The sequence below is a fragment of the Amyelois transitella genome, chromosome 22, assembly GCF_032362555.1.
Source record: "Amyelois transitella isolate CPQ chromosome 22, ilAmyTran1.1, whole genome shotgun sequence".
In the NCBI taxonomy this organism is placed as follows: domain Eukaryota; kingdom Metazoa; phylum Arthropoda; class Insecta; order Lepidoptera; family Pyralidae; genus Amyelois; species Amyelois transitella.
Window position 1 is genome coordinate 6,715,685 of NC_083525.1, and position 25,176 is coordinate 6,740,860.

General features: G+C 34.4%; 2 protein-coding genes across 3 annotated transcripts; one reads left to right on the top strand and one right to left on the bottom strand.

Annotated features, from left to right (window-relative positions):
- Positions 1-7,686: 7,686 nt before the first annotated feature.
- LOC106129922 (uncharacterized) lies at positions 7,687-13,660 on the bottom strand. The gene is made up of 6 exons (XM_060950850.1): positions 13,520-13,660; positions 12,713-12,814; positions 11,500-11,848; positions 9,892-10,037; positions 9,085-9,186; positions 7,687-8,220 (listed from the first exon to the last, which is right to left on the bottom strand). Exons 1-6 carry the CDS (start codon positions 13,658-13,660, stop codon positions 7,783-7,785), a joined length of 1,278 nt encoding a protein of 425 aa, XP_060806833.1. The 3' UTR covers positions 7,687-7,782.
- A 1,033-nt stretch (positions 13,661-14,693) lies between these two features.
- LOC106130025 (bleomycin hydrolase) lies at positions 14,694-24,853 on the top strand. Of its 2 annotated transcripts, none has more exons than XM_013328776.2 (12): positions 14,694-14,862; positions 15,871-16,028; positions 16,353-16,483; positions 17,169-17,283; positions 18,948-19,085; positions 19,351-19,471; positions 20,324-20,451; positions 21,279-21,406; positions 21,784-21,882; positions 22,151-22,271; positions 22,557-22,667; positions 23,430-24,853. In XM_013328776.2, the coding sequence occupies exons 1-12, from the start codon at positions 14,775-14,777 to the stop codon at positions 23,550-23,552; spliced, it is 1,461 nt and encodes a 486-aa protein (XP_013184230.2). In that variant the 5' UTR covers positions 14,694-14,774; the 3' UTR covers positions 23,553-24,853. The 2 variants fall into 2 exon arrangements, with proteins under 2 accessions (XP_013184230.2, XP_013184231.2); XM_013328777.2 differs by lacking the exon at positions 14,694-14,862 and adding an exon at positions 15,456-15,473.
- The last annotated feature ends 323 nt before the right edge of the window (positions 24,854-25,176 follow it).

Below are 25,176 nucleotides of genomic sequence, written 5' to 3' on the forward strand. Positions count from 1 at the left end.
GGAAATGCTAAGTTAATGGTACTAAATTTTTTTTAACACTTATATATATAAACATTGAAGACCCGGGCCGATTTCAGAGGCGAGTAGGTATCCGAAAACTGCACCAAACATCTACCATAAATACACCTGTATATTTTGTTTACAATTAAGTGGATACTCTAAGATATTTTGTGCCTGATTTCCTTCGTGAATCTAGATTTGAATTTCACTACAGCTTTATTGAATTAAAAAAGAAACTTTCATTTTCTTCTGAATTTTGTTATCTGGATCATTCTAGCGATGTTTAAAAGAAATTACCGTTAATATCCATGTTTATTGCATTAATAACGGTTATCCAGATTCTCCAATTCTGATTAATTCAACATAGCGGTTTGCTCCCTCTCCCAGTTGGCGACGTTCTATTTTTAAAATGATAAATTTGAATTTCGGAATGCATTTGGTGACCGTTTCTGTGCTAAATATGCAGTGATCAACGCAAGACGATTCGATCAGTTCACTTTTTAATCTTCTTTGTTTCGAATATATATAATAAACATATAAATAAAGACTGCTAAAAAATATCATATTTCTTTTTAACTCTTGTGAAAATAAAAAGTTAATGCTCTATGTATCTAAGATATGAAAGTTCATTTATTGCACCAAAAAATAACTACATACAATAGGGGTTAAAATTTTAAGCAAATAGAGTTAATTATTAATTATAGCTTATTTAAATAAAGTTTAATTCCTAAAGTACAAACTAAAACAATATTATTTAAATTTGGACCCACTTGGTCCAAATGGATGTATGGAAATGGATCACGCAGGCAAAATTCCCGCGCTGTAAAGTTCTATTAAGTTATTTACTGACATGCATTTAGTCGTAGTTGTAAGAAATATCGAATGTTCGTACAAATTTCAGAGTGTACAGTGGCACTGACCTACCAGCACAAAAAATTCAAAAATAGGCAGGAATTACATTAACAGTGGAAAGAGAAAGGATTTTTGTACCTAGTATAAAAAATTGGTAAACTTAGGTTACTAATTTGGGAAAGACTGTACTCATATGTATTTTCATTTCATAGTAGTGAACAACTCACTTCTAAGACAGTAAGTACTTGTTTATATTACGCATGGTACACACCTATAACTAACAAATATGATACGACTAACTTTCATTACGTATTCCCCTATTGTAAAACTTTCCGCCTAGCCAAGAATGGACTAAAAAAAACTTAATCTGAATCGCACTGTTGATGTTACCAATACAAACTCAAAACATGTAAATTTGGCCCATTTCGATCTCACAAACACAGTTCAGTTAGTGCACACGTTGAATATAGAACCAGAATAAAATTTTGTGGCAACCTCATACACGGCACTTAGATTTTGAACCCAAAATATCCTCTAAAGCGTACGAAATAGAAAACAAAATGACGTGTCAACAAATATTGCGATAGAATCATAAAATAGGAGTGGATCTAAATGTATTTAGGATACCATATTTGAAACGCAACATCAGTTGAAATCTTTTCATGGACATTGTGAATTTAGAATTGGAACGGCAACATTTGAAATATTGAATTTGAAATTCTATCAACCGTTAGCTGAGGACTTATTACATACATAAAGTTCGTCCCGTTTTAAAAAACAAATTGTTTCGATTGTTCTTGTTCTACTTTCGAATAACCGTTAATACATGCTTTCCCCAAGGATTTCGCGAGAATTCTAGATAGTGTTATAAATTATTGACATACGTGCGCAAAGGTTTTCCAAACAGTTCTTTCATTATAATTTTCTTTTCTTAAACTTAAATAGGACATAGTTATTTATTTATATTTCCATTAATATTTTTGTATTATTGTTCCCACAATTTTTTTTAAACCAACTCTTACCAAACCTTAAAATAATATTTTTGGATTTTATTGCAAAATAATTAAGAGGTAAGTAGGTTATCTTGGACATCGAATTATTAACGCTAAAAAAATCTGTTTTTTTTTAAGATTTGCAATACACGTAATAGTACCGCCAAATCACGCCAAATACGTATCTATGGCAGACATACGAAATCATACATAAACAGATTTCCAGCACTTTCCACATCTTCCGGGGAAATCGCTTGATATTCATGCGACGCCGCAATTTCCTACAGGATTACAATTTTAAAACTAAAAGTAGGTACGCAATCTCTGTGGTTTTAACAGGAAACTACTGTTGACGCAATTTTATTTCCATATTTTAATATGTTACGTTTGAATTTAGAATTAATTCAAATCTGATTCGAAATTGAGTTTTGCTTTCTATTTTTAGTTAGGGTAGATATGCCAGTTTTTATATAATTTTATCGCCATATAACCCCAAAAAATTAGCCATAGAGCAGGCTTAGAAAACCTTCTACCTTTCTTTCAAAGAAGCTAAAACAAATATTTAGTCACTTTATGTCCATTATCTGTCCTAAGTAGTTTTATGAAAAAGAAAGTTATGGAATCAGATAAAGTTATACTTATTGTCAAATATCTTGTGGTACAAAAGTTAAGATCATGCTCATTTAGTTTTAAAATGCAGATTCAAATATATATTTTTATGTAAGTATTTATGCATATATGTATTAGATACAAGATCTTAAGACGTGTCCCGTGCACCTACGTGAAAAAATAAGTCTGTACAATCGAATGCCCACTTGCCAACCTTTCGTCTTTGCCAACAAAAATTTGAAAATACTTTTCAATAACACGTTTCTTTTGCACATCTTGTCTGCCGTTAGTACTTATAATAAGGTCTCTTTTGATTTAATTTTCAGTACCGCACGAGTTAGCTAGTTGATTTTTATTTTTAAACAATCATTCATGTTTTCGCCCAGTAATTATATTCCATTGACAAAAGTCATTGTACCAGCCAGTCTCAAGTTTTGAGTCACATCGAAATCTTGGTAAGTATGACCACACATTAGCACCTCTTTAGAAGGTGAGAATAAAATGGACAAAATAAAACTAATAATTAAGTATGTATTGATTTTTGCCCTAAATTATTATCGTGTACCTATCCAAAACTCTCATGTACAACTTATTTTTATTGCTTTTCGCTTTTCATTTTAAAGGAATTGGATTAAAGAATTTTGATGAAAAATTACCAAAGGAACTAAATAATATAAAACTTTGAATCACCATCTCACCACTGTGAGTGTATTGGTAATAAGTAAGTTCTGATGGCCTTGGCCTGACTAGACCTAATTTAACAAGTGCATTAAAATGTCAATAAATAGTTGAGTCCATTCATAGATTGTGACATAATAAATCACTTATATCTGGAAGCGCGTGTAAAACTGGAATAGATATAATGGTTTAGAAATTGCGGCGCCCCGCGGGGATAATCCGGTTTCTTCTGTGTTCTGAGGATGGGTTATCCTTGAGGTACCGACAGCTAATTTCTTTGCCTTGAAGCCTTCACGTGGATTCAAATCTGTGGCACATACCCCTGCTGCGAACCGAAGACTCGTGTACGCCTACACGAGGCAAATTATAGGATATCTCTTAAATGGTCTACAAAAACAGTTTCTCCCAATTCTTGAAAAGAGCTAAGTGAAGCAACGGTTGCGTGGCCTACATTTCGGCGAATAGTATAAGTAGTGATTATTTTCTTAAATTAAAAACACTTAGTATGAAATTTATTCGTTGGTTTTTTAACTTGTTTGTTCTTATTTATAAACTTTATTTCAAATAAGTATGTACAGTATACAGTAGAGTATGTGTATATGTATTTATCCCTTACGGGATAGACAGAGCCAATAGTATCTAAGTTACAAGATTCTAAGTCCAATAATTCTACTTCACGCTTTTTTACAAATTTATTTACAAAAAAATTAATATGTGCTTTACAATAACAAAAATATTTCACACTGTTTATGACTCAACTGCAGGATTATCATCTGTGTCGTAGTAATTGTTGTTATCATCTTTACTCACTTCATTCACATCGTCATTTGCACTGCCTTGATCAGCTTCCATATCTCTTTGATAACTTGTCTTCGTTTTATCTTCCGGATCAAATTGTATCGCCTGATCTGAATATATTCTACCACCATTATATAAATAGGGTCTTATAAAATTCAGACGATCATAATACAAGTTATCTACTATCCCGGCAGCTTCCTCTTTGTTATAGTAGTCATTAGCTACATACGAATATACGTTATTCTCTTGAAGGGCATCATCATTTCCTTTGCTAGCGCTCCCGATGTTAACACTATCTTTATTTTCATCGTAATCTGTTACATCCACATCTTGTTTAGATATTTGTGCATTTTCGTCTTTAATTTCATCGTTTTGATAATCATCATTATCTTGTCTTACATTATTAGCATAGTTATAATTATGTTTGCTTTCCTGAGCCGATTCTGATTTAGAATTGTATTTATTTGTATCATTTTCCGAGTCATCTATTTCCTCTGCACTATTATTAGCATCTTCTTCCGAAACTTCCTTAGTGTTATCGTCAATATCGTTTGATTCTATATCTTGGTTGTCACTACCAGCATCCACTTCGGATATAGTTTGTATAGTCAAAACAGCATCATAAGCGACTCCTGGATTACCCATGAATACGAGAACGACGTATTTAGACCCGGGGCCACCGTCAACTATATTCACTTTCAAATCTGTACCGAAATCTATTCCACTTACTCTTACATGCACTATAGTATCTCCGTCTCCAATGGCTGGGTATCTCAAGGCTAGTGATCCACCAGGTATGGAAACTCTGATTTGTTCTGAATTGGTCTTCTGTAACTCTTCATTCCCAACGTCTAAGAGAAACACGTAAGGATATTTGTGAAACGGATTTGATACGACTAAAGCGAATAGATTTACAATGAGTAAAGTTAATAGCATCTCGGCTGATGTTGTGAACTTTGAATGACGTTATGCAAGAAGTATCACAATCTTATAGTGATCAATTTCACGGTGGAATGGCTTCTTTTTTGGGTGACCGTGGTTGAGCGTGACCGAGCAATGTCGAATGAATGTATCTGTGAGGAGGATGTTCTGAAGATTCTGGATTGTTTTATTATACCTAAGTATGTTGGTTTTATTCTCGTGGAAGTTATATGTATGAATGACAATGTTAGTGTTTGCACCCCATCGTATTTACAGAGTTTCTCACGCTGTAAGTGCATCGGTTTGCAATTAAGTAACATAATTTAGGGAAACAACTGACACTGAATTTAGTGCTGTGTGGTTCCCGACACCAATAGCAAAAACGAATAGGACCATTCCATCTCTTTCCCATGGATGACGTAAGGGGCGACTAAGAGATAGGCTTATAAATTGGGATTCTTCTGTTAGGCTATGGGCTACAAACTTGTCACAATTTGAATCTCAATTCTATCATTAAGCCAAACAGCTGAACGTGGTCTTTTGGTCTTTTCGAGCTTGTTAGCTCTGTCTACCCCGATAAAGACTTGAATTTATGTATGTATGTTTGTATGAACTGAAATTATTGTGTCATTGATCAAGGTAAATTACGTTCAATTTCTCCCAAGAATGATTCCGTTCAAAGGCTATTAGTCAAATAAAAACATAGTCAATCAAATCACAGCTTTATTCATTGAATGCTCATAAAATATACTTCGTGTATAGGTATATCACAATTCTAATATCATAACATTATGATTACTGAAAGTGGAAGATACAAGCTTTAACAGGATTACATTCAACAACAAGAGAGAAGATAATATGTCTATATAAATAAATAGTTACAGTTTTAAAACATAATTATAGTACATATTTAAACTATATCTAATAAATTATAATGAGGAAATGTAACCTAACCGTGATAATACAAGACGTCTTAACGGGCCAAGGGTCTGATGGGTCAGTCATAATCAAAAAAAAACCCCAGATTTTCCTTCAAGTAGAGTCTTGTCAGGGCGTGGTCTGAGTCGATAGTGGATAGCAAAGTTACTAATTTTTCAAACAGTTTTATTGGACTTAGTGTCAAGTCAGAGTGTATGTCTGTCTATGGAGGCTGAACGGCCGCAATAACATGAGTTAGAGAGTATTTATGTATTTTTAAACTTACAACCTTACAGCAACACTTGCTTTAGACAAAAAAAGCCAGTGTTACTCGAAGCTTACAACGAATCTTTTGAGAATTTAGACTAAATAGATAGATACCTTTTTCGATAAACACTCCTTGGAAGCTTTTTTTATTTTTTATCTTTATGGACATAGTAAGTATGTATCTACCTAAACAGCAGTACTTAGAATGGTATTGGAACATAGCTACATAATACTTTTTTAAAGAATTATGCGAATTAACTTGCCTTGCAAGCGTTTAGAAATTTTGTTTTCGGACAACGTCGTTAAGCTTTCATTAGCAAAAATGATTTTTTTTTTTCAAAGTTTAAAAAGCTACGATTTTCAGCAACATGCTTCATTGAAAAGAACAAACATCTAATCATAACTCTAAACTGTTGGCTCTGTAAGTGGGATACATACGTGTTAAAATCTGATTAGGTACTTTGCTTTTGTAATCCAATGAAATAATTAATTAGTAGTTACATGAACGCTTCATTTCCTTTTACATATTTCCTTATACTGGCAATTATCACAACACAACTTCCCAACTAAAAATAATCAAGTATTTGTAATAATATTTACCAAGTAGGTACATTTTTAATGTTTTTATATTTAATTAAATTCTTTAAAAAAATGTTATTTGCATACATATTGCATTTAAAGCGACAAAAGTGCCCACTAAGACTCCTTTATAATAATATCTTTCTTACATTAGATACATAAGTAAATTTTTAATAAATTATTGTCCCAACAATTAACGATAGATATTATAATAGATTCAATACATTTTAATGCATTTCCCAAAACACATCCATAATTTACGCTAAACACTTTATTGACAAAGCACCCACAATAAAGTTAATAGCCACAAAACAGTCTGATCTGGGCAAAGTTTTTAATCGTACAGAAATCATGCAAAATCCATTATTTACATTTTTTTTAACAGACATCATTAAATCCACACTTTAATACCTTCTATCCATCCTTTTTAGCCTGTATTTTAATGTGTATTTTTAGCTTGTAATATGTGTAAAAGGCGACTAACAGAAAGGCTGATAAAGGGATTCTTCTTGTAGGCGATGAGTTAGCTACCTGTCACTATTCGAAAACAATTAAGTTCCTAATAAATATTACTCTGCCTATCCCTCCGGGAAAGATGCGTAATTTTATGTAGGTATTGCTTTGTACGTTCTCCTTCCATAATCCTAAGCATAATTATGACATCCACTGCCAAAGATGTCGTCCCGCCGTTTCCACATAGAATTTGCAAAAAATGTGTTTGTTAGTTTGTCTACCCTTCACGTCCAAACGAAGCAATGGAGTAAAGTTTTTGGTTAAATAAAGCAAAGAGAGAGGATAAATTAACCGACTCCCTGTCCATAAAAATAAACAAAATTTTTAACAATTTATTTTTTCCTATATAAATAATTTATGGACATATGTAAGTGACAACGTATAGTACGTAGGTATATACCTACTAGCCTACTTACCTAATCTATACAGATTAAATATATACACTCAGGATCAGGAAGGAAGGGATACCTTAATGGGTAGGTACCTAATGATATAATTTCATCTTCGTTTGAGTGCTTATCTGTCAATGTGTGTAGCCATAAAACAATGAGTACCTATCTATATATTTATAAACATTTTGCGCCACACAATGAAGCAATATTAAACGATGCACAGCCTCAACTCTTGAGCAAATTATTACACGGGAAACTAACGATTATTTGAGAAAAGATCTCATTTGTTTGTTTTGAGAATGAAGCGACGATTGCGCCCTATCGGCCTGACCAATCATTAGGTCCAACTTGCTTATTTGTGACGTCATCTGCTTTCCTACATCTTTCAGAGCAGCTTTGCTTATCATCGAGGTATTCTCATTGATTTCCATCTCTTCTAAATCATTCAAAGCCGCCGTGATGCCGCCGCCATCTTGTCTTGAACTACTAGCGCCGCCATTTTGATTTCCACGCATAAACATCTCGTTTTCGTCCGGCCCAAGACCTTCGTTTATTGAAGACAAATTGTTGGATTTCTTCGGTGGTATATAATCTTTATCATAATTGGTTTGGCCAATATAACTAGGTTCGGTGGAATATGACAGGTTGTCTTTCGCATTTAATTTTATACGAAAGAAGTTTGTAAGGCTGCCACAGACTCCCTGCAAAATTAAGGATGCAACTTGTATCCAAACTCCATACTAACATAATAAATAAAGGTGTTATTCCATTTCGGTCATCAAATTCCACACACAGAGTGCCGTGTGGTTCCCGGCACCAATACAAAAAAGAATAGGACCACTCCATCTCTTTCCCATGGATGTCGTAAAAGGCGACTAAGTGATAGGCTTACAAACTTGGGATTCTTTTTTGGGCGATAGGCTAGCAACCTGTCACTATTTGAATCTCAATTCTATCATTAAGCGAAATAGCTGAACGTGGTCATTCAGTCTTTTCTAGACTGTTGGCTCTGTCTACCCCGCAAGGGATATAGACCATATGTATGTATGTATGTAATTCCACACATAAGAAATATCTGAAAGAATAAACTCAAAATCTTCTGCATGGGAATTTGAGAAATTTAACTTTGACACACAGAGAGACATAAACATAGGCTACATTATTTTTGGGCAAATTTTCCACGGGAAAGCTCTGCGCAAAATCTAGAACCATAAAAAATCAGTCTTTCTGTCTTTCTGAACGCTTACTTTTATAAACGGTAGATTAACTTGAGATAGTGTTCAGCAGTGGAGTTTATGATACAGAGGTCATAATGAGTTAGACTAATAAAATCTTTTAAAAAATAAATGGTCGCAGTCATATAGTCACGTCTATATACCTTGCGGGGCAGACAGAGCCAACATTCTCGAAAAGACTGAAAGGCCAAGTTCACGTGACTTCCTAATGGAATTGAGATTCAAATAGTGACAGGTTTCTAGCCCAAGGCCTACAAGAGGAATCCCAAGTTTATAAACCTTTTAAATTAAACGGTTTTTTATTTTAAAATAATTATATCTCTCACATACCTTTATTCTGTTTAATTTACTTTGAGTAGAATTTAATATTGTGTTCAATTCAGCAAGTCCACCGCTGGCATCTTTTACTTGATCATCCAACATAGCCATATTCTAAAAAAAAACACTCATAAATATATTACATTATTTAATTACAAAATTAACATACATACATAAAATCACGCCTCTTTCCCGGAGGGGTAGGCAGAGACTGCCTCTTTCCACTTGCCACGATCTCTGCATACTTCCTTCGCTTCATCCACATTCATAACTCTCTTCATGCAACTTCGGCTCATTAAAAAAATTAATAAAAAAATATTAAACCGCTCTCATCTTTGCGTGTTCCCGGTTGCACCATCACTATAGCATCATTCTGATCTTTGCTAAATATTACAAATGCGAAAAGACACTACGAATGTACTTAAGCTGGTTGGCATATCTGTTATATTATTATTATACTTTACATTTGTGTAAAAGAACGCAAGAAACAACAGCAAAATACATTTAAGTAATACATAAACAAGACCTTAAATTAAAGTTTGATACTGTTAAATGTAATTCCATCTATATGTCTACACAGTTATGCAATAAATATTTTAAGTTTGAGTTTGAGTTTAAGATATTATATTGATCGGCCATATCAAAAAGAAATAATAGTAAGTGCCTTTCAAATAGAAAAAGCAATGTTCATGAAATGCAAATCTTTGTTATTTTACTTTAACGGTAAAAACAAAATGTAGTATATTTTAGGTGGTATATAGTAATACTTTGATTATTAGTCCCATAGTCATTATGTAACAAAATAAATTATTAACGCACCTCGGCTGTTTTTATTTCCACTTCTTCAAATTCAGTGACGTCTAAGTGTTTATTTTTTTCCAAAAAGTCTTCTTTATTTGGTTTTGGCTGGCCAAATAATTCTGCCCGTATACACGCATCCTCGAAAGCTTTTAAAGACATTTTCACTTCTTAACCTAGGTATTAAATTAACTAAGCACTGCCGTAGCTAAACTTTAGAAAAATATATAACTGGAGACACTTCCCGTGTCCGCGTTCGAAATATAGTTTTGGCGTAAGTATTGATTTTACTATATTGTACCAAAAACATAATAAAGGACAATTTAACACCTAGTTATGTTATAATTAGTTCATAACAGAGCTAAAACTCGACAAAATATTGATACTACAATTTATTGATGCATAATAATAATAATTTATTTTCGCTTTGCCGAATCGGAATTTATATTGCTTATATTCGAATCTCGCGCCATATTATGTGAATTGTGTTGCCACAATTTGAAATTTAATATCGACATAATCAACCATACACATGGAAGCATTTATAATATTATAATGTTAGTAATAGATAGTTAAATATTTATTTTTATTTAAAAGGATAATTATAAATGCTTTCATAATTATGGTAGTTTTAAAACATCTCAACAAGATGCGACTCCGACCGCAAACTTGAACAATCTCTTTAACTTTCGTTTCCGTGCAAAGTTCAGGAAAATCTCTCTCAGTGCAAACCTCTCATGGCTGTGTGTTAGTTCCCAGACCCAGCAGTTTGGGCTGTGCATTGTCTGGAAGTCACTCACTATCAAAACAGTGTTATATATATTTGTATACAAGATTCAGTGGGTACCAGTCCATAAAATATTTTGAAACCTCGAACACATTTAGAACATACCAAAGAAATAAAGAGTTATATTTTTTATATTTCTACTATTTGCGTCTCGTATTTTATTGGCTTCAACACTTCGACACCAATGAGCGTTGCACCAAGGAGGCGTACACACACACACTATGCAAGCACTTGATAATACACACCAACATTTCCATCCTAATTCAAGTGCATGTACATTTCATGTATACAACCACGCACACATGTCAAACCCCGGCACGCACGCTCTCTGTCAGTCAGCTGCTCATCAAGTTCAACGACCGCCAATATTAGATTGAATGAGTGCAAGTGAGATGGGTGGTATTTTCTTCTCCTTCTCACGGAGCTGCTGTTTGACGTCTGCGGCTTGATATTTTTGTTTGATTTAATTTTTAAGTATTTATACACTTCATGCTTGTAAATAAAATCATTCGCTCAGCGTTTTTGTACTGTAAAACGTCTTATTTGCTAAAAATATCTTCAGCAGCCATGTCATCAAGTAAGGAAAACTTTTCATAATTTATTATAACCTATATCATTCAGAATATTTTTATTGCTCAAAAAGTTTTCAAAGTATCTTCTCTATTTTGAGTGCTTGCTGTTACTTTCACATAGCAATTCTTATCAATATTGCACTATCATGGGCATCCTCATAATATTATAATGAGAATACATTGAATTATCTACTACAACATTATATGGAAATTTCCTGAAATGGGTAGAACTGTGTAATTTTAATATTTGAAATTCTTTCTAAAAAATGCTTATTTGTGACGTCATCTGCTTTCCTACATCTTTCAGAGCAGCTTTGCTTATCATCGAGGTATTCTCATTGATTTCCATCTCTTCTAAATCATTCAAAGCCGCCGTGATGCCGCCGCCATCTTGTCTTGAACTACTAGCGCCGCCATTTTGATTTCCACGCATAAACATCTCGTTTTCGTCCGGCCCAAGACCTTCGTTTATTGAAGACAAATTGTTGGATTTCTTCGGTGGTATATAATCTTTATCATAATTGGTTTGGCCAATATAACTAGGTTCGGTGGAATATGACAGGTTGTCTTTCGCATTTAATTTTATACGAAAGAAGTTTGTAAGGCTGCCACAGACTCCCTGCAAAATTAAGGATGCAACTTGTATCCAAACTCCATACTAACATAATAAATAAAGGTGTTATTCCATTTCGGTCATCAAATTCCACACACAGAGTGCCGTGTGGTTCCCGGCACCAATACAAAAAAGAATAGGACCACTCCATCTCTTTCCCATGGATGTCGTAAAAGGCGACTAAGTGATAGGCTTACAAACTTGGGATTCTTTTTTGGGCGATAGGCTAGCAACCTGTCACTATTTGAATCTCAATTCTATCATTAAGCGAAATAGCTGAACGTGGTCATTCAGTCTTTTCTAGACTGTTGGCTCTGTCTACCCCGCAAGGGATATAGACCATATGTATGTATGTATGTAATTCCACACATAAGAAATATCTGAAAGAATAAACTCAAAATCTTCTGCATGGGAATTTGAGAAATTTAACTTTGACACACAGAGAGACATAAACATAGGCTACATTATTTTTGGGCAAATTTTCCACGGGAAAGCTCTGCGCAAAATCTAGAACCATAAAAAATCAGTCTTTCTGTCTTTCTGAACGCTTACTTTTATAAACGGTAGATTAACTTGAGATAGTGTTCAGCAGTGGAGTTTATGATACAGAGGTCATAATGAGTTAGACTAATAAAATCTTTTAAAAAATAAATGGTCGCAGTCATATAGTCACGTCTATATACCTTGCGGGGCAGACAGAGCCAACATTCTCGAAAAGACTGAAAGGCCAAGTTCACGTGACTTCCTAATGGAATTGAGATTCAAATAGTGACAGGTTTCTAGCCCAAGGCCTACAAGAGGAATCCCAAGTTTATAAACCTTTTAAATTAAACGGTTTTTTATTTTAAAATAATTATATCTCTCACATACCTTTATTCTGTTTAATTTACTTTGAGTAGAATTTAATATTGTGTTCAATTCAGCAAGTCCACCGCTGGCATCTTTTACTTGATCATCCAACATAGCCATATTCTAAAAAAAAACACTCATAAATATATTACATTATTTAATTACAAAATTAACATACATACATAAAATCACGCCTCTTTCCCGGAGGGGTAGGCAGAGACTGCCTCTTTCCACTTGCCACGATCTCTGCATACTTCCTTCGCTTCATCCACATTCATAACTCTCTTCATGCAACTTCGGCTCATTAAAAAAATTAATAAAAAAATATTAAACCGCTCTCATCTTTGCGTGTTCCCGGTTGCACCATCACTATAGCATCATTCTGATCTTTGCTAAATATTACAAATGCGAAAAGACACTACGAATGTACTTAAGCTGGTTGGCATATCTGTTATATTATTATTATACTTTACATTTGTGTAAAAGAACGCAAGAAACAACAGCAAAATACATTTAAGTAATACATAAACAAGACCTTAAATTAAAGTTTGATACTGTTAAATGTAATTCCATCTATATGTCTACACAGTTATGCAATAAATATTTTAAGTTTGAGTTTGAGTTTAAGATATTATATTGATCGGCCATATCAAAAAGAAATAATAGTAAGTGCCTTTCAAATAGAAAAAGCAATGTTCATGAAATGCAAATCTTTGTTATTTTACTTTAACGGTAAAAACAAAATGTAGTATATTTTAGGTGGTATATAGTAATACTTTGATTATTAGTCCCATAGTCATTATGTAACAAAATAAATTATTAACGCACCTCGGCTGTTTTTATTTCCACTTCTTCAAATTCAGTGACGTCTAAGTGTTTATTTTTTTCCAAAAAGTCTTCTTTATTTGGTTTTGGCTGGCCAAATAATTCTGCCCGTATACACGCATCCTCGAAAGCTTTTAAAGACATTTTCACTTCTTAACCTAGGTATTAAATTAACTAAGCACTGCCGTAGCTAAACTTTAGAAAAATATATAACTGGAGACACTTCCCGTGTCCGCGTTCGAAATATAGTTTTGGCGTAAGTATTGATTTTACTATATTGTACCAAAAACATAATAAAGGACAATTTAACACCTAGTTATGTTATAATTAGTTCATAACAGAGCTAAAACTCGACAAAATATTGATACTACAATTTATTGATGCATAATAATAATAATTTATTTTCGCTTTGCCGAATCGGAATTTATATTGCTTATATTCGAATCTCGCGCCATATTATGTGAATTGTGTTGCCACAATTTGAAATTTAATATCGACATAATCAACCATACACATGGAAGCATTTATAATATTATAATGTTAGTAATAGATAGTTAAATATTTATTTTTATTTAAAAGGATAATTATAAATGCTTTCATAATTATGGTAGTTTTAAAACATCTCAACAAGATGCGACTCCGACCGCAAACTTGAACAATCTCTTTAACTTTCGTTTCCGTGCAAAGTTCAGGAAAATCTCTCTCAGTGCAAACCTCTCATGGCTGTGTGTTAGTTCCCAGACCCAGCAGTTTGGGCTGTGCATTGTCTGGAAGTCACTCACTATCAAAACAGTGTTATATATATTTGTATACAAGATTCAGTGGGTACCAGTCCATAAAATATTTTGAAACCTCGAACACATTTAGAACATACCAAAGAAATAAAGAGTTATATTTTTTATATTTCTACTATTTGCGTCTCGTATTTTATTGGCTTCAACACTTCGACACCAATGAGCGTTGCACCAAGGAGGCGTACACACACACACTATGCAAGCACTTGATAATACACACCAACATTTCCATCCTAATTCAAGTGCATGTACATTTCATGTATACAACCACGCACACATGTCAAACCCCGGCACGCACGCTCTCTGTCAGTCAGCTGCTCATCAAGTTCAACGACCGCCAATATTAGATTGAATGAGTGCAAGTGAGATGGGTGGTATTTTCTTCTCCTTCTCACGGAGCTGCTGTTTGACGTCTGCGGCTTGATATTTTTGTTTGATTTAATTTTTAAGTATTTATACACTTCATGCTTGTAAATAAAATCATTCGCTCAGCGTTTTTGTACTGTAAAACGTCTTATTTGCTAAAAATATCTTCAGCAGCCATGTCATCAAGTAAGGAAAACTTTTCATAATTTATTATAACCTATATCATTCAGAATATTTTTATTGCTCAAAAAGTTTTCAAAGTATCTTCTCTATTTTGAGTGCTTGCTGTTACTTTCACATAGCAATTCTTATCAATATTGCACTATCATGGGCATCCTCATAATATTATAATGAGAATACATTGAATTATCTACTACAACATTATATGGAAATTTCCTGAAATGGGTAGAACTGTGTAATTTTAATATTTGAAATTCTTTCTAAAAAATTCGTATCTATTACGTATTATATGGCCACTAATAAACCAGCCAGTAAGTAGTATTATAAAAATATCTGTCAAAAATAACAGGCAAATTTGATATTCCAAAGGTGCTGTCAAAATTTTATGATTTGGTGGCAAAATTTATGTTGATCATCTTCACCATGAAATGCATAAAATAATCCAATCTCCTGGTATTAAGACTCTATTATTAAACTTGAAAAAAAATATTGTAGTTGATGTAACTCTTTCGAAACGTGAGTTTGTATGACAAAATACTTATTAAAGTAATTTTTGCATTTTTCATTCAAACTGTATAATTTGAGTAATGGAGACCAGTCAAAACCATTTATGGCCGGTTCGTATTAAAAAAAAGATAATATTATTATTTATTATTACTTATTTTAAATCTAATTTTATTTCTCTGTGATATAAGTAGCTGCCTTGTGATAGCATATCTTGTAAATAATGTACTTACTTTTTTTTTGTTTATATATAAGTTATCATATGCTGTGAGAAGATTATGCCAAGTTTTGCTTCCTTTCCACAGAAGAGTTTTGACACACGGGGTCCACCTTAGAATTATCCCACCAGATTTATTGTAGTACTTACATATATATTTATGAAGAGTAAATTGACAATTTCAACATTAAACCTGTTTAGATTAAATTAGTCATAAAAATTCTGGGCTTTTAATTATTAATTCATTAACTGTGATATATTTGATTATGTTCCTAAAATTTCTTTTTTTCTAGAACCGCTGACAATAGACCTTTTGGGCAAGCTAAGGAATGAGTATTACTCGGATCCCAAAAATGAGCTGGCTCAAAATGTATGCACCAGGTTTGATCCCTTCGAAGTGGCTATTAGCAGAAAGAAGACAGATGGGGCCTTCCATGTCTATAATATCAAGGTAAATATTAATACCAAACAGTTTTATCACTTAGTAATAAGTAATACCAATGTAGCAGTCTAAATATTTGAGTGGTTGAGCCTATCAGAGTGCGCGAACTAAAATGTCTGCATTGTACTACTATGATGAGCGAAATGGAAGGAGACTTTTTGGTTTTTAAGTTTAACATAATTGTAATAATAATATCGTTATTTAATTGAATTTTCATTCAATTTGATTCCTCCAGGTATAGTTTGTTACATTTTGTTTATAATGCTACCTATATATTTTGTGACTGCGTAGTTAAGCGATACGTATAATTCTACAATAAATAATCCATCCCAGGTGGAGTCTGAAGGCAAGCCGGTGACGAACCAGGAGAACTCCGGTAGATGTTGGCTGTTCGCCGCGCTCAACGTGATGCGTCTACCGTTCATGAAGAAGTACGCCATTGAGGAGTTTGAGTTTTCGCAGAGGTGTGTATCTGTATCTTCTCTCCCATTCTTCCTCTTCCTCCCTCTCACTCTCTCCCACTGCCTTCTTTCCTCTCTCTCTCACTTTCAGTATCTTTATTTGTCAAAATTGGTTACAAGGACTGGCTTATTGTCATCAAAGATTACATACATATTACGTCGGAGCTAATAGGCTGATGGGTTGCTACCCCATTGCTTTAAAGAAGAATCACAAACTTTGCACATATCCCTTAATTAACTTTTACAATTCGCACGGGGAATAAAGAATCTTGTACACACTATGGTTTGGTTTGCTATATACCACCATGTAAGCTTGCAATTAAATCTACTGACTAGATGAATGAGCATATTCCCTTAGTCATCTTTTATAATCCATGGGAAAGAGACTACATACATACATACATACGGTCACGTCTATATCCCTTGCAGGGTAGACAGAGCCAACAGTCGCGAAAAGACTGAATGGCCATGTTCAACTATTTGGCTTAATGATAGAATTGAGATTCAAATAGTAACAGGTTGCTATACCATCACCAAAAAAAGAATCCCAATTTTGTAAGCCTATTCCTTTAGTCGCCTTTTACAACGTCCATGGGAATGAGATGGAGCGGTCATATTCTTTTTTGTATTGGTGCCGGGAACCACACGGCATTATGATGGGTCTGTGAATTTATTGTTACTGTTACAGCTACTTATTCTTCTGGGACAAAATCGAACGCTCCCACTACTGGCTGAACAACATTGTGGAGACGGCCAAGGCAGGAGAAGAACTTGAAGGTCGACTTGTCAACTTCTTGCTTAAGGTAAGGCTATATGATGTTGACTTCCAATTCCTAAACATGATCAAAAATGGGACTATAAGCGAATCAGAACTAGTCATGATCTGATATGGGTTAGGTTCCCCTGCAAAGGTTGCGGAGGTCAGACGGGAGTCGCGTCGTGTAAATACCTGACTCACCCAATCCAGGATCATGATGACATGACATAAGCACCCCGGGCTTCGCTTCAGAGTAATCCTACTACTATTATAAAGGCGAAAGTTTGTATGGATGTATGGATGTTTGTTACTCTTTCACGCAAAAACTACTGAACCGATTACCATGAAATTTGGTATGTAGGTAGCTGAAGACCCAGAATAACACATAGGCTACTTTTTATCCCAGAGTTCCCGCGGGATTGATAGAGTTTCCATGCGGACGAAGTCGCGGGCGGCCTCTAGTGAAAAATATTACCGCTTCTAACGCCAGGAGGGTAACGCCGTGGCATGACAAGCGCACTTTACGCGCGCTAATCATCGCTGTTCCGTTTCACGTCATAACGATTTAGATTTAAGAGCTCTATCTATATTTGTAAATTGACGTCCGACGAAAATGCTGCAGTGTAGTTTGTTCCGCCGCTTCTACACATGCGCTTCGGAAGCAGTAGTAGTTATAATTAGATTTAAGTTATGTGACGTCAATAAGTGATACCTTGTATCGAATTTTGAAAATATGTAAATCTATTCTATTCTAGTCTAATAAAAAGTGAATTAGCAATAGTTTGTCGCGCGGTAGAAACAGCGTCTCGTGCCTTACTACGGGGGCTATGTCTTCTTATATATATAAAGTTCTCGTGTCACAATGTTCGTTCCCGTACTCCTCCGAAACGGCTTGACCGATTCTCATGAAATTTTGTGAGCATACTAAGAATAAATCAAAACGTGTCAACGGGCAACAAACCAATCCTATCTTGAATCGTGATTCTTGAATAAAATTAAATTAAAAAAGTTTCAGGAAAAAATTGAGTGGAACCACGCAGAGATACAGAAAATTGCATTTTATATTATCAACGTGGGTTTACCTGATAGCGCTATCAACGCTGTTGCGGTTTTCTTATCAACCGCCAACTGTTTACATTGTTTTATTACCATTTGCCTCGCGTATATTTGCTGATAATTTGCACCTTTATTAGGAACAAAGTTGCGTACATAAATAACATACATAATAATATTATGACCTGCCAATATCCTACTACTAATTTATAAATGCAAAGTTAGTAAGAATTTGTGTTTGTTACTTTATCACGCAAAGTGCCGTGTGGTTCCCGCCACCAATATAATAAAGATTAGGACAACTCCATCTCTTTTCCATGGATGTCGTAAAAAGCGACAAAGGGGTAGGCTTATAAACTTGGGATCCCTCTTATAAGGCTATTTTTATATTTGAATTTCAATTTTATAATTAAGTCTTAACAGCTGAATGTGGTCTTGAAAGACTGACCGTCTTCAAGACTGCTGGCTATGTCTACCCCGCAAGGTGTAGACATGATTATATGAATGAATGAATGAAATCCCGCAAATATAAACTACTTTTTGGACGGGTTTTGATGAAATTTGGTACACAGATGTGTAGAATATAAACTGGAATAACATTATTATTCATACATTCCCACTTTATAAGTAAGTATATGTATTTTTTATTTTCACTAGGACCCCATAAACGACGGCGGCCAATGGGATATGATAGTGAACCTCGTGAACAAGTATGGAGTAATGCCCAAGAAGTGCTATCCGGAGTCGTTCAGCTCCAAAAAGAGTATGCATATGAACGCCATCATCAAGACTAAGGTATTTTATGGGGGACTTTAACCTTACAATGAAAGGATTCATAAGCCTATGAACGAACTTAAAAAGACTGAAAGGCAAGTTCATCTGTTCCGCTTTATTTGGAATTGAGGTTGAAAAAGTGAATCAAAAATAGTCTAATTGTTTACAGGATTTACTGAAATTATAAAATTTTATGTCTTTATTATTTTTATAATAAATGAATACGAGTCTGGCTTATATCGAACCTATTTTTTTTTTTCAAACAAATTGATCATGTATTTATCAGTTACGCGAGTACGCGAAGGAATTGCGCGACATGGTGGCTGCTAAGGCTTCGGACGAGTTCATTCAGAAGGCAATCAACAAACAGATGGCTGTTATATTCAATATCGTCGCTACTTGCTTGGGTAAGATAAATTAGAAAAAAACACCGTATAATCTCTGTCAAATAAAAAGATGACCATATTTTTTTGTAATGAAAATCGGAGCCCTAATTTCTGTATTATTTCCTGATTTTGAAACAATAGTTTGAATAACTTTAGATGAATCTTGATCGCGGGCGGACGCTATGCTCGCGCCAGAAAAAATATGAACAATCTTTTTCATCCATAAACTAATTCTATATTTTAATAAAACTCTTGTCTATATCTTTTTCGCTTTCACGGTTAAATTTATTTCTATTAGAAATGGAGGTAGTTTTTTCCCTTATACCACGATACTTTACTGTTTTACCGACTACAGTCGGTAGGTAAGTGTTAGCGCCATCTATTAGCAATACCTTGGAGAAATTATCTTATTTTCATACTGATATCTTTAATTATTACTGCGTGCAAAGCAATGAGTGACAATTCCTTTATTAATAGGTTAAATTTATTTATTTGTTACTCAAAAAAGGTAGGTATGCCAATTATATTCATTTAGTAGTCCGACTAGTTAAGTTAAAAAATTTTTGGAACCTATCTCCTATTTCGTAGGTATGAATATCCTTTTTTAGGGTTCCGTACTTAAAGGTAACTTAGTAATAACTAAGCCTCCGCTGTCTGTCCGTCTGTCACCAGGATGTATCTCGAAAACCTTGATAGGTAGAAAGCTGAAATTTTCACAAATTTTGTATTTCCGTTGCCGCTATAACAACAAATACTAAATATTTAAAATAAAGTAAAATATTAAGGGGTTCCCCATACATTAAACATGTTTTTTTCGTTTCGTTTTTTTTTTGCTCAATATTTATAACAGTAACGTCAACATTTCATACACAGGTACCCCCCCGGAAAAGTTCACCTTTGAGTTTTACAACAAGGAGAAGGCCTACAACAATTTCGGCGCCCTCACGCCTCAAGAGTTCTACGAGCAACATGTTCGCCCGTTGTTCAATGTTAACGATAAGGTAGGTTACCGTTAGATGAAAACTTAGCTATTTTGGTTGCTAACCGGTGCCCTTATGACGACGGCGTACATTGTGAAGAAACCTGCACATTCAGGCAACTGAATGTGTACCATCATCCAGTACGAGGTAAGTTCTCTTGCAATGGTTGCGCAGGTCAGATGGGAGTCGCTTTGCGTAAAAACCTGACTCGCCCAATCCATGATTATGGTCAAGGAGGCGTATTCCCAGCTCCTCTGTAGAGAGGTCACAATGGAACTGGAACTTACGCCAGGAGGACGAAGAGGTATATTTTTGAGTATTACAAGCATTCTTCTCTAAGTAAACTACACGGCTTGACTTATAATGTATATAATGGGGGTAAAGGCTAGGTCTAAAAGCAAAATATTTTTTAATACCACGATAGAAAATACATTCATATAATTAAATATCTACATAACGTGAATTTTAAGTTTTTATTTTAACGCCATAAATGTTTCATATTCATTCAAAATATAATGGAAAAGTCTGTTTGAAAAGTTTAAAACTTTAGAATGACTAACATTATATGCATAAAGGAAAAGTAATTTTGAAAATAAATCTGTTCTATTCATAAACGCAATTATTAAGGTTCATGACGCGAACAAGAAACAGGTGTGACGTCACACTTCAGTAGCGTTGGAGGCGTTTTGGACTCGCTCATATAATGTGTTATGTACATCGTTGTCTCATGTAATTTTTGTTTAAGGATGCTATTATTTCACCAATGTTTTTGTTGTTTTGAAACGAAATTAGTATCTTATCTAAACACCCAAACAAACATTACTCATCATTCCTGTAACGTTTTTCAGGTGTGTCTAGTAAGCGACCCTCGCCAATCCAATCCCTTCGGTAATTTATACACGCTACAATGTCTGGGTAATGTGGTGGGCGGACGACGCACAGCATACAACAACCAGCCGATAGAAACTCTCATGAAGTGAGTAACATCAGCCGTTTATCTATTTTACTAGTCCTCAAGTTCAAGTTTTGCCAACGTAAGTACGTTTAAAACATTTTTTACCAAATTTTACCGTAAAATACCAAAAATTACGTCGTATATCGTTTTTTACCGAATTTTACCAGGGTAAAATTACCGATTTACATCCCTACTAGGCAGAGACTACATCATTCCACTTGCCACGATCCTTGCATGCTCGACGTTCAACTAAACGACTGATTTTTTGTCAGGACATCAACGTTATTTCTTACATAGAAATAGACCTGAAGGAATTAAAATAAAAAAGCTACCGCATGTATAAAAGAAAATGATGAAGAATCATGGCTTAAATTTTACTGATGATTTTTCTATTACAGCGTGGTGAAGGACAGTATCCAAGGCGGCGAGGCGGTGTGGTTCGGCTGCGAGGTCTCCAAGAGATTTGAACGGAAGAACGGCCTCGAAGATCTTGATGCGTGAGTTCAACCTTTATCAAATAAAACCCACAAAAAAGAGCATGGTATCGTAAAAGGCGACTAAGGGAAAAGCTAATAAACTTGGGATACTTCTTGTAGACAATAGGCTAGAAACCTTTCATTATTTGAATCTTAATTCCAGCACTTAACCCTACAGCTAGACGTTGGCCTTTTAGTCTTTTAAAGACTTCTTGCTCTGTCTACCCCGCGGAGGATATAGACGTGATTATACGTCCTTGATAAGGAAACATGATTTTATTCTTTACAGACATGACTACCGTTTGGTGTTCAACACTGAAGTGCAGATCGGCCTTCAGAAAGCGGACCGGCTTATGTACGGAGACTCTTGTATGACCCACGCTATGGTGTTCACGGCTGTGGGAACTAACGTGAGTGTGATGATATTATATTAAATAATCATAGAGCTTTATATATATTTATATACATATATAAAAATTAACAAAATCGAAAGTTGCGGTGATCAAACGGTAAACGCAGACATGGAGGTGAAGATATTACCAGGAATAACTTTAGAACGAAGAGAATTACATAAAAATTACCTCCACGGACATGTCTCGTTGAATTTGAATGTGACATTAAATCAAAGATCATAATATAGTATAGAATGAAAACAAATGCTGTTATATATATTATATTTTTTTTTTAATTGTCAGGAGCAAGGCAAGCCATACAAGTTCCGAGTGGAGAACTCTTACAGCGACAAGGAATATGACAAGGGGTACCTGATGCTCACCGAGCCTTGGTTCAGGGAGTTTGTTTTTGAGGTTAGTTATCATTTGTTATATCTCTGCCGTGCCGTGTGGTTCCAGTAAAAAAAAGAATACGACCACTCCATCTCTTTCCCATGGATGTCTTAAAAGGCGACTAAGGGATAGGCTTACAATCTTGGGATTATTTTTTTAGGCGATGGGCTAGCAACCTATTAGTCTATTTGAATCTCAATTCTATCATTAAGCCATATAGCTGAACGTGGCCTATCAGTCTTTTCAAGACCGTTGGCTCTGTCTACCCCACAAGGGATATAGACGTGACCATATGTATGTATGTTATATCTTTTTTTTTTCTCCTAACGTTAGTCCTCTTTACATCCTCACATTGCTGGAGAGGAGCCCGGGGTGCGCCTTTACGACCGTGATCATAGATTGGCAAGAAAGGTTTTTACACGAAACGACTCCTATCTGATCTGCGCAACCTTTGTATGAGAGAGAGAAGAAAATCATATGGAAACATAGTTACACATAGTACATTCAGTTGCCTAAATGTGCAGATTTATAATACTTACAATGCTTTGCCTCGCCGCAAGAGCATCGGTTAGCACTCAAACTAATGTTTGGTCTGTGTGTTGAAATGACAGTCGTTTTACACATTTAAGAAGATAATCCTATTACAAATCGTAATTATAAGTAAATCCTATTGGAAGTATTCCAACAATGGCCGTAAAAACTTTTCTTCGAAAACTACAAAGTATGAGAATTGATTCGTCCAAGAATCTTGCATAACTTACATATCGATCGATCATTCACCAGGTGGTGGTAGACAAGAAATTCGTGCCCAAAGAGGTTCTGGAGGTGTTCCAACAGGAGCCCAAAGTGCTACCAGCATGGGACCCCATGGGGACGCTGGCGTGCCCCTACTGCTCTAGGGAATAAAGTTGCTTTTAGCATGTCATGCACGTGTTCCTTTTTATAAAAAAAAACGTCAAGAGAATCTGACGAGACGGATTTAAATCATATTTTTTTACTATAAGTCTTGTCGTTGCATTTGTTTATGACTTTAATCTGAGTTAATTTTTTTTAAAGTTGATGCTTTTCCTGATTGGTTGAGGAACTGTCACATTCATATAAGTATAATTATGCTGCCGTCAAGGAATTCTTTTTTATTTCAAATTTCGCTATTTTTTTTTTTTTTTGTAAAAGGAACACGAAGTTAGTATTGTTTTAAGTTTTATATATTGACTGAGTTTCGCAATAATTCATACCGGATTAAGCCTTAATTGTGTAATTTTTATATTATATAATTGCCATATACATAGGTTAACTTTACCTATCCTTATTTATTTTATTAAAATATACTCTAAACCAATTTAACAAACGCTTTGTAATGCCTTAGTATGAACCAGACAGGACATTATCAGATTTACAGAGCTCATATACAATAGAAAAGCTTTTTTAATAATTTGTGATTTACTTAATAGAAAAAACTATAGTGCGTTTATAACAAGAAAACCAAGCTCAATATTACACCAAACACATTTAGGATCGCACCTTTAATGTATTAAATACCAAATATTAATTCATTCAGCAATAATAGATTAGCATACATACCTATTATAAGAAATATATTTATCCGAATGTGTTCAAATAAAAGTTACCCAAGTATTCGTGAAATTGGACAAGGGATGTCAAATCTTTCTTTCTATTATCTTAAACCTTAGAGTTAGAAAGAGAAAGAATATGTAACCTTGTCAAAGATTGTGAATAACCCCCACAGGTGAAGAAAGTACTTTCTATAGAGAGAAATTAAAATATTTTCATGCATACATATTTTTACTTTGCTTCCTGTTGGTTACTGATCGTAGTCTCCGAATCTTTTTGAGGCTTCAAGGCTTTTAAGCTTTGTCAGCCCCGTATGGGGAAAAGACGTTTTAATTATATGTTATGTAGATTATTAACTATAACCGCTTTCCATCAGGTTGGACTGTATGCACCTTTGCCTACCTATATTTGTATTTTTTTAATTTTTTAATTTCTCTCTATATAGCTCATTTTATACCATTTAGCCCGAATTAAATTCTAAAAACATATATGTACGAGTATAACCGCCGCCTGGGTGCAGTGTTTGCAACGATGCTTTTATTAAAACTAATTGGCGATTTTGTGCTGAAATTGTCTTACGGCAATGTTATTGTATTTATGTATTGTGAATTAGTAAAATATACTCTATTTTTGCATTTTTTGTTTTATTCAAAAGCCCCTTTTAATAACAGACGAATGATAAAACAGTAGAGAAAAAGCACTCTCTGTACCTACCTCTTTTTCTTGTGATTGTACCTTTTGATTTATCTTATACTATGTATATAATTATAATTCCCCTCTGACGCTTACGAGTCATTCAACTAGTTGAGAATGACGTCAAAAATTCCATTTATCCCACTAGTCCGGGTTGTCCCATAAATTAAGACAAGAAGGTTAGAAAGAACTTATGTACTTCTTTTCTAGAAATTACCTTTCGCCCGCGTGAAATTAGCACCATCTTCAAAAGCGACGAATATCA